At 46.1% G+C, this 14,182-nt stretch overlaps 1 protein-coding gene across 1 annotated transcript in view; it reads left to right on the top strand.

The window, feature by feature from the left end:
* EEPD1 (endonuclease/exonuclease/phosphatase family domain containing 1) overlaps positions 1-7,887 on the top strand; it is a 63,145-nt gene extending 55,258 nt beyond the window's left edge. Inside the window, exons 6-7 of the mRNA XM_068203738.1 lie at positions 6,973-7,167; positions 7,277-7,887. Of these exons, the coding sequence (XP_068059839.1) occupies positions 6,973-7,167; positions 7,277-7,476 (395 nt within the window). The 3' untranslated portion in view covers positions 7,477-7,887. The remainder of the gene's footprint in view (positions 1-6,972; positions 7,168-7,276) is intronic.
* Positions 7,888-14,182: the final 6,295 nt, after the last annotated feature.

The raw sequence follows: 14,182 nt of genomic DNA, 5'->3' as shown, positions 1-14,182 counted from the left end.
ATGTTGCTGATCCTGTTACTGGAAAAGAAATGTCTGGCCCTTTGTTTACTGCTTAAGAAAGATGTGAAAGGGTTGCAAGGTTATTCGCATGATGATTTTCAACTTTGCCCAGCTCAGCAAATATCCCTCTTGTATAACTCAAGAGGTATTTGCAGTTTTTCTGTGTGTTCTATCGTAGCTCCTTTTGAGCTGCAGAAGCCTGTCAGAGCTATTTTAAGTGCTACTGATTTAAGTATTTGTCCACGTACTTTAAAACTGGAAAGGATGAAGATAAACAAAAGGATCATTTGTTTACTCCCCAAAGGCTGAACTGAAACATGGGATAAATGTGTAGCTCTTCTGAAGTCAACTGAGCTGCACTTCCACTGCATCTGTATTTAGACTGTTGGTGTTACCTTTATTTCATGTTTTAATTTTCATATGGCAGGCACATTACTGGAGTATGCTTGTTCTTGGCTTAGTCTTTCACAAAAGAAGAAATTCAGATTCCTCCAAACTTGTGGGATGCAGGTGTGGTCATTTGTTTACTCCCCAAAGGCTGAACTGAAACATGGGATAAATGTGTAGCTCTTCTGAAGTCAACTGAGCTGCACTTCCACTGCATCTGTATTTAGACTGTTGGTGTTACCTTTATTTCATGTTTTAATTTTCATATGGCAGGCACATTACTGGAGTATGCTTGTTCTTGGCTTAGTCTTTCACAAAAGAAGAAATTCAGATTCCTCCAAACTTGTGGGATGCAGGTGTGGTCTCCTGAGGAAATGGTAGTGCACACATGTGACTTTGAAGTACTGAATTACCCTGCCAAAATGAATTTCATGCTTAAAATTACCACCATCCTTCAGTTTCTTCCAAATTAGTCCACAAAATATGGGCAGTAAGAACTGATTTGTATGTGGGTACTGCAGTAAATTTGAGTTTCTGTTCTCATTTTGCTAACAGATGCCTGTTCTATTATCTTTTATTCTTACTAAGAGGCAGGTGAGCATTTGAGGAACATTGTTTATTATCCACAGCCTCCCTTAATGCAGGGCATAGCATCCCCATATTTCTCCCATTAGGTTTGTGGGTCCTGTTTCCTCTTCCCCCCTTTTCTTCCCTTCATCAGTGCTGGAGAGATGCAGTGGCTGTTAGCTGCTCTTTGTAGCAGCTCTTCTGTCTTTTCTCAAGAGCTCCACCAGTTCGTCTCCAGTGGTGTGGTGTGGTGACCATGGGCAGCACACAGATGTTATTTTGGATGTCCTGGTAGTGGCTGGACCCAGGAACCAGGGTGCTGGGTGCATTGTGAGAGTCCTGAGGAGAAGAGCTTGCAAGTGCTGGTGGATGAGTAGCTGGACATGACCCAGCCATGTGCACTTGCAGCCCAGAAAGTCAGCCTTATCCTGGGCTGCATCAAAAGCACCATGGCTGTTGCAGTTCTTTAAGGAATGGTATCACCCTGCAGCAGACCCCCACAGATAGGAATGTTAGAATGACCCATAAACCCTAGAGGGAACCTATTGGCCAGAGGCCAGATGGCCCCAACCCCCCAGAACCTAGATAAAAACCCACTCCGCCGTTGTTCGGTCTCTTTTTCCTCCTTCTCCCCAGAAAATAAACATGGAAACTGAGCCTCTCTCTCCTGGCTTCTGAAGCTCTGCTCCTCGGCCGTCCCCCAAGACTGAGCTAGCATAACAGTTCAGGGGGGCAGTCAGAGGGGATTGCATCACATGGCCAGCAGGGCGAGGGAGGGGATTCTGTCTCTCTAATCTGCTCCCATGTGACCCCACCTGGAGAGCTGCATCCGTCTTTGGGATCCCCAACATAGGAAGGACATGGGCCTGTTGGAGCAAGTCCACAAAAGGGCTGTGAAGATGATCAGAGGGCTAGAACACCTCTCCTGTGAAAAAAGGCTGAAATATCTGGGGTTGTTCAGTCTGAAGAAGAGAAGACTTAGGGAATACCGTACAGCAGTCTTCCAGTACCTGAAAGGGGACTACGAAAGAGCTGAAGAGGGACTTTTTATGAGGACATATAGTGATGGAACAAGGGGGAATGGCCTTAAACTGAAAGAGAGTAGTTTTAGATGAGATATTAGGAAGAAATTTGTGGTTGTGAGGGTGGTGAAGCACAAGTTGCCCAGAGCAGCTGTGGATGCTCCTCCTTTGCAGTGTTCAAGGCTAAGTTGAATGGGGCTTTGAATGACCTGATCTAGTAGGATGTGTCCCTGCCCATGGCAGGGGGTTCGAACTAGATGACCTTTAAAAGTCCCTTCCAATACAAACCATGCTGTGATTCTGTGATATCTTCTCCCATGTGGCTTGGCCATATTCCATGGGCTGCCCATGCATCAGACACTGGGCTTACAAGACTTCTGAGAAGACTTCTTAACAGCCAATGTAACATCACATCCTTTTCATCATATGTGTGTCACTCTGTTAGGAAGGATTTGAGCATTTAATTCATGAGGGAAATCATCCAGGGCATGGTGAAGGGCATGTCAGGAAGTGTGTCCTACAGATGTCCCCTTGGCCTGCCATAAAGCAAAGGAGGGTTTCCCAGTTCCTGCAGAGATTTCAACACTGCAGACCTTCTGCAGGCACTGTCAGTCCCTCAGCTGATTGCCTTGGCACACCAGAGCTCAGCCACTGCAGCAGAGGGCTGAGTTAAGGTTCTGCTTTGCTTTGCTGGCCAAGAGCCACCCGCAGGCACTGCCAAAATTTGCCGGTGCTTTAGTGAATTTGAAGATGCCTTTGCAAACTCACCAGACTTATTTTTTCACCTGAAGAGTTCTCCACTGACAAGGGCATGGTTGCTTCAGGCCCAGAGGGTGTGAATGTATGTGGGAGCACTGCTGAGAGGTATTGAACAGGACACATGCCTGGCTGCTGTGGGCTTTATGCCACCACGTCCCAACAGATGGAGGCTCTGGGTCCTTGTGGGCAGTACAGTCTGTGTCAGGGACCTTTGCAGCAGAAGATTGGTTCTTAAGAGAGCTCCTGCTACTCTGTCTGTTGGAGGAGGAGGAGGACCAGATTGCATTGACTGGGGAGCCTCTGGCTCCTGAGGAGTAGAATCAAGCCCTGCCAGTCTTAAACTCATTTCCTCCAAAAGAGGAAAATCACAGCACAGCACCAGTAGCATTGTCTTAATTTTTTATTTTTCTCTCAATCTTATTGTAATTGTGGGCATCATGATTGCAATTTTTGATCAGTTATCATCCCTCATTATGAGCAAGGGCCTGATTTCTTCCAGAACTGTTGCTAAGTTTGGCTGAGAGCCATTGGGGCTCATCCATGAGACCCCTGAGAGCTGCAGCTGCCATGGGAAGCTCTGCTCCCTGCCTCTGCTGAGAGACTCAGGAGTGTCCAGTTAGACAGAGTCACACACTCAGGATGATCCAGGCGGGTTCACTTCCTTCCCTCTCATGGCTGGATGTCTGTCAGGGTCTTGGGAGGCAGACAAGACACGAAACTGCAGTTCTGGCATGCTTGATGTTGTTGTTGCAGGAGCTGGCAGAGGTAGGAGCAGAGCTGAGAGTGAGCCAGGACAAAGGGGAAATGAAGTCAGTGGTTGTCTAGAAAACTGGTTGCTTGCTCTTCCTTGCTTAGCATAGGGCTGCCTGATGTATTCCCCCCTCTTTTGCAGTCTGAGGAGCCCCAGAATCTCCTCTCTGAGGAGAACCAAAAGTACTTCTTTCTCTCCCCAATGGCAAATGGTGTTTCAGCTTCTTAACATGCTCCAGCCTATTCTGTCTGTCAACTTTACATTTTGTTATGATTTTATGATAAGTTATTCTGCATGCAAATTTTAAATGGGTGAAGAATATCATGATTCCCTCCCTGGGCAGTCAGCTGCAGGCTGACTTCTTACCTCCTTCCAAGCATGCATCCAAATGCTGGGTCTTTTATACTCTGCTATTTCTAACCTCTCCAGAATGGAAAGGTTAAAATTTTCAATCAGTTAAAATTTCACTTGTAAGTACAGTGGGGTTTTTTCATGGATTTTTCTTCTAAGGGAAGTAGTCTTGTAGATTTGCTTAAAAAATCATGAGTGGTTTAGGATAGAATATAATAGATTTTGTGCATAATCAAGGTACTGCTGTTAAGATCCCAGCCTGTTTATAATTTTTAAATACCAAGGATGTGCTCCAGAGGTTTCTGTAATGGCGTTTTCACATATAGTGTGGAGATGAAAGCATGGAAGGGGCCAAGTACTGCCTGGGCAATTAAGGAAGTGTTAGCACTGGAGGACCAAAGTTACACTTCAGGATTCCTGGTCCTGCCAAGCAAGAGATCTTGCAAGAGATCTTTGTCATGAGATGGATGCACAACTACCAGCTCACAGCAGGCACAGTCATCCCATTAGACAAAGACTGATTTTTCTTTTGGGTTCTGATGGAGCTTAGGAACTCAGGTTCAGATTCAGGTGGGTTTTTTCCTTCAAAGGTGGGAAGATTGCTGTAATGAATGATTTATAGAATAATATTTAAACTTCATGTTATTTACAATATAATTTGTGACTTAAAAAGGGTAGAGAAACCACAAAGAATCTCACTAACTATTCATTGCCCCTCTGCATCTTAGCAAGCACCATGTTTTGAAGTATTTGTAAGTGGTATGCCCTCAGTTTCGCTTGCTCTCTTGCCCTTTCCCAATTCATCTTTCCTGCACTGCAAGACAGGAGTGGAATAGATTTTGTTGAGCTTGTGCTCCCTCTGCTGGATAGCGAATTCTACAGCAACAGCAAAAAATGAGGAGGTTTATCTGGAGCACTGAGTATGGTAGAGAAAGTCTGTCCACCCAATCCCCTCTCACACTTCAATCCCAGGAAAGAAAAAGCTTATAGAATATTCATAGATCTCTCCTCTGAAGTCAGTTTTGGCACAATTTTTTTTTTTTGCGCATTTGTGCCTCCTTCAGCATCCTTCTCCAGTGGCAAGCAGTGAGACGGAAGCATCTCTGGTCAGCTGTCACCATTCTTCAGTTGTCTTGTCAGATATTTCTGCCAGTGGTTTGAGATGGGCACGGAGGCGTGTGCTTTGTCCTCTTATCCCAGGGCACAGGTGGAATGTCTGCATCCACATCTGTGGGGCTAGAAGAGCACACATGGATATGAAATTAGAGTCTGGAGTTTCTATTCTCACTCATTAGGGTTGGAAACAAAATGTAACTGAAGTAATTTTCTGTTCCAAGTTGAGCAGTATCCCTTCAGTCAGCCAGGCAAAAGAAAGTTGGTGTAGTCAGGGAGTGTCTGTGTGGTTTCTCAACTCATCTTCTGCTCTCAGGCTTGCAGACTGCTCCTTGGTCCTATTCCTTGGGATTTTTTTAATGCAGAGGTTAGAATGAGCACTGCACTTTTGGCAGTGTGGTATATACCAGCATAAGGCTGCATCTTCCCGGGTGCCTCACAAAAGTGTCCTTGACTCTTAAAGAAAATCTATTAAAAAAATACCTACATAAGTTAAAGACAGAAGATATTTCTTGCAGAAAAACAAACCCAAACAAAAAAAAACTAAACAAAAAGGCACAGATTTCTAAAAACCTCTGAGACTAAAACTGCTTGTCTTTGAGTTTGTCACTAACAGGGAGTAGCAAGAAAAAGACACTAATCTTTGGGCTTCAGTAAAGCCTGTCTCTCACAGTATCCTTCTGGACAAAACGTCCAGCACACAGCTGGATAACCATGTTACATGATGGGTGAGCAACCAGGTCACAGATCAGGCCCAAAAAATTACAGTGAATGGGGTGATATCAGGCTGGCATCTGGTCACTAGTGGGGTTCCACAGGGCTCCATCCTTGGCCCAGCTCTCTTCAGCATCTTCAGTAAGGACATAGGACTTGAAGGAGGAATTTGAAGAGTTTGAAAACAACACTACACTGTGAGGAGCTGTCAATTCCCTTGAGGGCAGACAGGACCTGCAGAGAGACCTCCACAAACTAGAGAAATGGAAAATCACCAACCACATGAAGATTAACAAGTTCCAGATTCTGCACCTGGGATGGGGCAACCCTGCTTGTGTGCACAGACTGGGAAATGAGAGGCTGAAGAGCAGCCCTGTGGAAAAAAGACCTGGGAGTCCTGGTCGATGGCAAGTTGAACATGAGTCAGCAGTGCCCTGGCAGCCAGGAGGGCCAACCTTGTCCTGGGGGGCATTAGGGACAGCATTGCCAGCCAGGCAAGGGAGGGGATTGTCCTGCTCTGCTCTGCACTGGGGTGGCCTCATCTCCAGTGCTGGGGGCAGTTTGGGGTGCCACAATATAAGAAAGACAAGAAGCTGTTAGAGAGTGTCCAGAGGAGGGCAACGAGGATGTTGAAGGGGCTTGCGGGGAAGTTGTATGAGGAGCAGCTGAGGTTACTTGGTCTGTTCAGCCTGGAGGAGAGGAGACTGAGGGGAGATCTCATTGTGATCATGAGCATCCTCAGGAGGGGAAGAGGAGGGGCAGGTACTGATCTCTTCACTTTTGTGCCCAGTGACAGGACTTGAGGGAATGGCCTGAAGCTGAGTTCAAAGGAGGTTTAGGTTGGGTATTAGGAAGAAGTTCTTCACCCAGAGGGTGGTTGGGCACTGGAACAGGCTCCCCAGAGAAGTGATCACAGCATAAAGCCTGAGTTCAAGAAGTGTTTGGACAATGCTCTCAGGCACATGGTATGACTTGGGGTGTCCTGTGCAGGACCAGGAGTTGGACTCAATGACTCTTATGAGTTCCTTCCAACTCAGCATTTTCTATGATTCTATGACCCTATAATAAATGAGATTATATTTTAAAACAAGCATCAGATGTGTACTGGCTAGTTTTATTGTCATGAAGAGAATGGCCATGAGTAAATAGTCAGCGAAAAAGGCTTCAAACAGCATTTCTTTCAGGAGTTTAGAGTACAATCACTTTGTTTAGTCAGTATTTGTATTTTCCCTCTTTCCATTAATCCTCTTGTACTTGAGTGATGGATGTCCATTCCTCCCACTCTTTTCTATTTTTCCTGTTTTCTAGGAGAAAAAGATGTGATAATCCTTGGAGATTTTAACCAGGCCCCAGACAGCAGCGACCATGACATCCTGAGGAAGGAGAAGTTTCACCACCTGGTCCCTTCCAGCACCTTCACCAACATCAGCACAAAGAACCCACAAGGGTCCAAGTCGCTGGATAACATCTGGATCAGTCGGAGCTTGAAAAAGGTTTTCACAGGTAGAGTTGCTTGAGTGAAGTCATGTAACCTTTAGCTAGGTTAGCCTCGCGTGCCCATTGCTTTGGGCAGTGTCCCCTAACGTTTTCCCTGTGATTCTCTTTGATGCAGGCCACTGGGCTGTCGTGCGAGAAGGGCTCACAAACCCATGGATCCCTGATAACTGGTCCTGGGGTGGGGTGGCTTCAGAGCACTGCCCCGTGCTTGCTGAGTTTTACCTGGAAAAGGACTGGAACAGGAAGGAGGTGACGCGGAATGGGAACGGGGTGACAGTTGAACGCAACGACTCCCACACTAAGCATGAACGATGACGTGAACTTGAGGGTGCTTCTCCTGCCACCCAGGGAAGACTATGGTCACTCATGACTTCACAGCAGAGCAGGACTGCCTTCCCCTCCCTCTCCTTCCTGCTCTCCTCCCTGCATCTAGAAAGCATCAGCACTTGATTTTGGTGGTCCTGGCTTTGTGCCCCTCCTGGACAGTTCTGGATGGAGTCTCATGGCAGCAGAACAATCTGCAACTTTTTCCAGGGACACAGTGGACATTTCCACACCTGGAGATTTGGATGAGAATTGTACAGAAAATAAAGTGTACTTTTAATATTGGAAAAGCTCTTTGCTAAAATGCAGCTGAACAGGGTTTTGCTGGGAGGGGGAAGGGCAGGTGATGGTTATTTTCCTTTACCTGCTTGTAAATTGAGGTAATAAGAGAGGCCCCAAAAAGAGAGACACGATGGACATTCTTGGCAAGTCTCAAATGCCATTCAGCACTTGCAAAAGCTGCTGGAGCTGATCCCTATGTGACCTGCAGTGAGACACGAGTGGTGCCTCTGCCCCAACCTGAAGAGTCACTGTTCCTCCGCAGCCCCATGTATGCACCACCCATCCTTTCTTTCCTTCTCCCTTATGCTCCTAGCAAGGTAATTTTGGCCCAGAATAGCTTCTTGGAGCTTGACTTTGTCTTTTTTTTTTGGTGCAACATTCAGTTTTGGGTTTTCCTCCTGCACAATAGTTATCAGGAGCTGGGAATGCACCAATTTGTCCCTCTGCATGGCCAGGTCCACTTCTCCAGTGCCATTTGCCTTGCTCCCTGTTGGGGATCTCACAGGAACAGCCCTTGTCCTCTGGGCCTGCAGCTGGCATCAGTGAGATGTAGCCATGGGTCTTTGTCTAGGAGTCGATGTTCTGCAGGCCATGCATCCTAGAGGTCTATAGGTGAGCCCATATTCATGTGATCCCTGCAGGGGCTGGCCCACATGATGCACTGACCTCTGCCCATTGACTTTTTTAGGGGGTTTCAGTTTCTCCCTCTGGCAGACCAGGCAGTAATGCATCCCTTTTCTGAGCCTCGCTGCTGCATAAGCCTGGTTCACTCACTCACCACAACAGGGGGTCCAAATACAGTGTGTGGTCCTCGTGCTTATGGCAGGGATGGGGACTGCTTCCAAGGGGGTTTGGGTTCTGTGCATGTCCTGGGTGGGGGCACTTCAGCCAGCGCCCTGCCTCGGCAGCACCAGGAATGGAGCGTCAAATTTGCCACCTACATGAGATTTTTCATGCAGCAATTAATAATCAGTGACCTAGAAGGGAAACATATCAGCACTTCAACATCTGCAAGAGAAATAGGTTGAGTGTGAAAGGTGCTGAGCTTCTCCCTAACCCAGTGCCTGCTGCTCTGGCCTGCAGATGACCACACATTTTGCTGCTGAAAGGAGAGGAAAGTTCTCTGGCATGGCTCACTACTCTTGACAGCAGTGCCACACCAAAGGAAATGTTATAACTGAGAGTTTTAGAGCAAAACAGTAAAATATTCTTGCAGTATTTTTATTACCGTAATTTTCTGAGATATCACCTCATTTCTAACGACTTAATAATAACTAACAACTAAATAAATTCCCATGCAAACACACACAGTTGAACAGCTTTTCTGTCTATATGCAAAACTAAACCCAGAAAAAGGTGGCATAGCCTGGGGGTGACTTTCAGACTGAGGGAGATTTCAAGGATGTTTCAAGAGATCAAGTGAATGACTAGGAATTCAGAACATCAGACCTAAAATGTACCTTTAGTTGCTCAACATTCCCTGTTGAAAATGAAAGGTGCAGGCACTTATTTCTGGTCATTAAAGAAACTAGCTGAAGACCTTGGCTCCAGCTTTCATTCTCAATCCTTGCTGCAACTTTGTCCTTTTCAATCAGGCACAATTTTGCTGCCCTCTTTTAATTTGAGCAGCACCAGATTCCCCAGGAAACTCTCACTGGATAATAGGCGAAGATGCAATAGAGTTGCCTTAGTCAAATGAATATTACATGAGGTGAGAGGCAGCAATATACCCAAAAAACACACTCACTCTCTTGTACCAGCTAGTGTTTCCCTGCTATAAATATGTTTGGAGGCTGAAATTATTTTATAGCTCTAGAAATAAAACTTGGAAAGGCCAGATTTCATTTATTCTGCTGTGGGTGTAAACAAGTGCAGAGGCACTGAAGCCTAGAGAAGCCCCTGCAGCCTCCTGAGCAGGTGATAGTGCTCACAGGTGCTGCAGGGGCCCTTGCTTTGGCTCATGAGTTAACAGGGGCTGCCAGTGTGGGAAATGAGCTGAGCCCCCTTCATAACCCATGTGTGAGCCGTAGGGAAAGTTAATGAGGCTGGTCTGTAGCCCAAGAGGAGAGCTCTGGAAAGGTGACTTCTTGGTGGAAAAAAAGATGCCTTGGGCTAAGATGGGAGGAAGATGGAGGGATTGGATACCTACATGTGGAATTCTGCTGTGCATGGCGCATCTGTATGAGGTACGTGTGTAGTTACTTCATGTTGGCAATCAACAGTGCCTCACTGTGGTCTCAGCAGTTTTAAAAAGTTTGCTTTTTCTGACAGCCCTGGAGGAGGATGAGGTGGTTTTGAGTCTGATGGATTTTGGAGTTCCTGAGAACATCTGTTGTGCTACAGTTGTTCGGAAGCTGAAGTGGTGGCTGTGTTTCTCTTGCCTCTGTGGGAGCAAACCTGAATAGCAATTTTATTTCAAGATGCCCCTAGTGCAAACTCTGCTGGCCCAGCTGGCTGTGGCTTTAGTGCCCAGGCAGTGCCAAGGAAGGCAGCAGCTAAGGAGGGGGTACAGAAGCAGTGAGCCATTCTTACAGAAGGGTGGATACATCTTACGCATCTTGGGGTCCCCTCAGGAGCCCAAATTTTGTGAGGCAGGGTCCTGCTTCATTAGTAATGTCACCAATGGCTAGAGACTGATTTGGTCCAGGTTTATTTTTTTGTAAGGCCATTTATCTCAGCTGTGCAGAGTGAAGGTTGGTGAAGCTCTTCCCTGTCTACTGCACATGGAGCCTTGGCCATTCCCTTACCACAAAGTGCTGCCTTCTGTCTTCTGCTGACATGTGCTAGCCACAGACCTCCCCTGGCCAGGGGCATGGCGACAGCTGATGCACAGCACGTGGTCCCTGTGGTGGCTTCTGCAGGGAGCTCACTCCTCCTTCTGGCAGGAGAAGTGGCTCCCAGAAGGACATATTTGAGTTTTTACATTTTAGCATCTTCAGGAAAAAGCAGCACCTAGCTCACCAAGGCTGAGGGGTCCATTTCTAGTATTTGGTCTCTTTGCTCCTCACAATTAAAGCTTTTAAATTATTCTTAGCCAAATTATTCTCCTTTCCTATTTGCTCTGACCCATTTGCTTCATGGGAAACCCTCTGCTTTGTCCTGTGGGCTTTTTAAAAGAACTTGGCTAATGTCCATTTGGTCACTTGGCTTTGCAGTGTTGCTGCACTGCAGTGTTGCAAGCCATCAAAAAAAGGAGGTGTGATATAGAAGGGTTTGGAGAGCTGTTAAAAACCTCTGAGGAGCAAACACAAGGAAATAACTGTCCTGGAGATGAACTTCCAAGAACCAGGTTGTGGCAGCAGTGGGTTGATAAATCCTGATGCAGCACGCCGGAGCGGAGGCTTGACTGTCCAAGTTAATCAGCCTTGGTCTTGGCACTCTTAAACCCTAAGGGGAGTCAGTGCTCAGTGTTCCTAGAAAATGACAGAAAAAGGTCAGTCCAGGGGACTTCAAAGTTTTCCTAGACATCTAAATGCTGCCTTCTAACATCGAGTTGATTTTTGGTTTTAAACCTGGTGTCTTGATGGAGCATACTGGCCACAGGCAGGAGCCAGATGCGATGGTAAGCAGAGCTCCCGGGTCAGCAGCTGTTATTTGCTGGGAGCGCGTCACGTCATAAATTTAAGTGCTCAGAAATGAGGTGGAAATGTCCCATATTTAGGTTATGAGCTTTCCCTTAGCTGCAGGAAGCAAGGCAAAGGCATGTAGGCATTTCCTGGCCGCTGACTTTAATGCTTTTATACAGAGCTTCTAGATGGGAAAAACTTTATAGGAGGCTTATGTTCTTTGTTTTTCCTAAGCAAAATGCAAAGCGAGGAGTCACACTGACTGGGAATCAGGGTTCTTGTGGGAAACAGCCTGCAGCAGCTTTTTTCATCCCCAGAAGAGATGCAGCAGCAGGTTTCTGTGAGCTGGCTGCTCTCAGGGTGACTGGAGGGCCATGCCAGCAGACTGCACAGCTCTCACTGTCACCATTCAGCAGTTCTGGGTTGCTTCCCACATTCCACAGAGCAGGATAAGACCAGAATTGCAGACAGAGCCCTTGTCTGCTTACCTGTTTTTTAGGGTTTTAAGCCTTAAGCGATTTTTACCTCCATATCTGTAGATAAAAAAGTTCCTTTGTAAAATAGAAGTAGCTAAAAGGATTTACTCTAAAGTACCTACAGGTTAGGTGTACACTTAAGAAGTATGTTGCTGGATGACCCTTTGATGACACATCCTTCTGGCCATCTCATAACCCTGCACAATCAGGTGTTCCCAGCTTGAAGGATGTCCAAATGTCTATCAGCTGTGTGAAAAGCCTCATTTAAAAAGGGAAAAAAACGGAACGTGCACAGACCTGAACTGCAACATTGCTCAAACTTCATGTGGAAACGCAAGGAACATTAGGGTCTCAGAGCACTTTCCCACCAGATTTGAGGGAGTGGCCTTGAGGGAGGCTCTTCCTTCAGACCTCCTTACTTCCTTGTCTATAGCCAAGAGATGATGCCGTGCAGCTGAGTGGTCACTTTGCCTCCCCCCATTCCTATTGCCTGAAGTTCTCAGCAGGCTCCCACAAAGGCCATTCATTCGTGCCTGGCTGGACACCTCTGTACTCTTGCACACCCTCCTTTGGGGGAACCTTAACTTGATCCCTTCAACTGCACAGCTGTTGTTTCTTTTACCTACCAAGGGTGCTGGGAGCTGGAGGAATGTGGACTAGAGAGACTGGGAAATGGGGAAGGACAGAGATGAGACAACAGATGGAGGAGTGAATCACCACTGGAGGCTTCTCCACATTGTCCTGTGTGTCTGGTGACATATCTTGCCCATGCCTGCAAAAGCTTCTTGGCTGAAAGTTATATGGAAAGATCAAAAATACAGGAGAGCTTAGCTTTAAAATACTGCTAGGAGGAGAGGAAGGAGAGGTTGACTTACAGATCACCTGTGGATTTTTAGGTGGGTGAGAGTGAATTTACTTACTTTCTAGGCTCAGAGATGCATGATATGGTAGTGAATATATTCCTTAGATAAAACGGAATGTGAAGGACTTGAATTACAAGCAGCCTGATGGACGAGTGATAGAGACCAGGACAAAAGTCAAACAAGACAGAAATAAGCCAGTAAGCTGGAGAAAACAGCCTGACAGGTCTCTTGCTTAGAACATGCCACAGGATGGAAATTGGGTCCTAAAGTATAAATGTGAGACCCTCCAAGTGTCCTTTTCAGAGCACTCCTGGGACAGGGCCTGAACACGAGCCCAGCTCTGTTGTACTGGAGTAGCTGTGAAGTGGAATTGCGCAGATCCAGTGGAGAAGGTCCCTGCAGGGAGCTATCCATTCCACTCTGACCCTGGGGGATGGCAGGAGTACCGTGGCTTCATGCCAGCCCCTCCTGTGCCACCATCTGCATTTCTCCTGCCACCAACTTTTTAAGGAATTTTTTTCCAGAATGTTTTCTTTTCAAAACCATGTATATACAACCTGACCCAGCTCACTCATGAGAGCCCTATTTGTGGGCTCCCTACCTCTACTCTTTCTTTCTTCACGCTGTGGCCAGTGTAGTTCCACCTTCAGCCTCAGTTTCTTCACTTCCTTCTTCTAAAGAACTGAAATAATGCTGTACTTCACTCTGCTTGTCCATAGACACCTCAGAAAAACATGTTTAAAGTGTCTCAGAGGCCCTGTGTGATTGGGGGAGATAAAAAACATTTCAGCAGCAGCATAAAAAATTAATTTGGACAACTTTAATGGGAAGAGTAAGGATATGCCTTGAAAGATAATCCTGGTGACATCTTTCTGCAATGGAATCAATGTAAATGAAAGGGTTTAAATTTCAATATCCAGATTTTTTTGATTTAATATAGACTGTGAGAAGTCTCTAATTGTTCAGCAAAGCCAAAATAGGTTCTCCCTTCTGTATCTCAGACACTCATTTTAAACTGCATACTAAAAAAACCCTCTAAATTAATTTTGAGTTAATATATTACAGAAGTTATTAAGACACTTTTAAATGACTGTTCCCTTATAAATACCCAAACTGAACAGACCAACAAAAGAAATAAATAACAAAAATCTCCCCAAACAAACCCAGACAAAATAATTGTTCCAGCTATTTCCTTTTGCCTTTCTCTTGGCTTAGACAGGGTCGAGTTCCACTCTGACTCATGGGTCCCCAGATTTCCATCCCGGTTTCCAGCATCAATGATTTCCATTTTTCCCTCCTCACAGAGAACCTTGGTGCATAAGTTGTTTCTCAAACTGCTGGCAGGGCATCCAGCTTCACAGTCCTGGCACTTGAGTGCTGCAAAAAAACTTCAGAGCTGCATTGGTCCTGCAGATCACCTGTAACAAATGTGAGATTTATTCAGTACTGAAATACACCTGCCAGTGATGGCTGAGGGCTGTGTTTCACCCTACTGATGCTGTACAAGGGG

This window comes from Anomalospiza imberbis, chromosome 1 (genome assembly GCF_031753505.1).
Source record: "Anomalospiza imberbis isolate Cuckoo-Finch-1a 21T00152 chromosome 1, ASM3175350v1, whole genome shotgun sequence".
In the NCBI taxonomy this organism is placed as follows: domain Eukaryota; kingdom Metazoa; phylum Chordata; class Aves; order Passeriformes; family Viduidae; genus Anomalospiza; species Anomalospiza imberbis.
The sequence above is the reverse complement of the archived record's forward strand: the minus strand, read 5'-3'. Positions and strand labels throughout refer to the sequence as shown.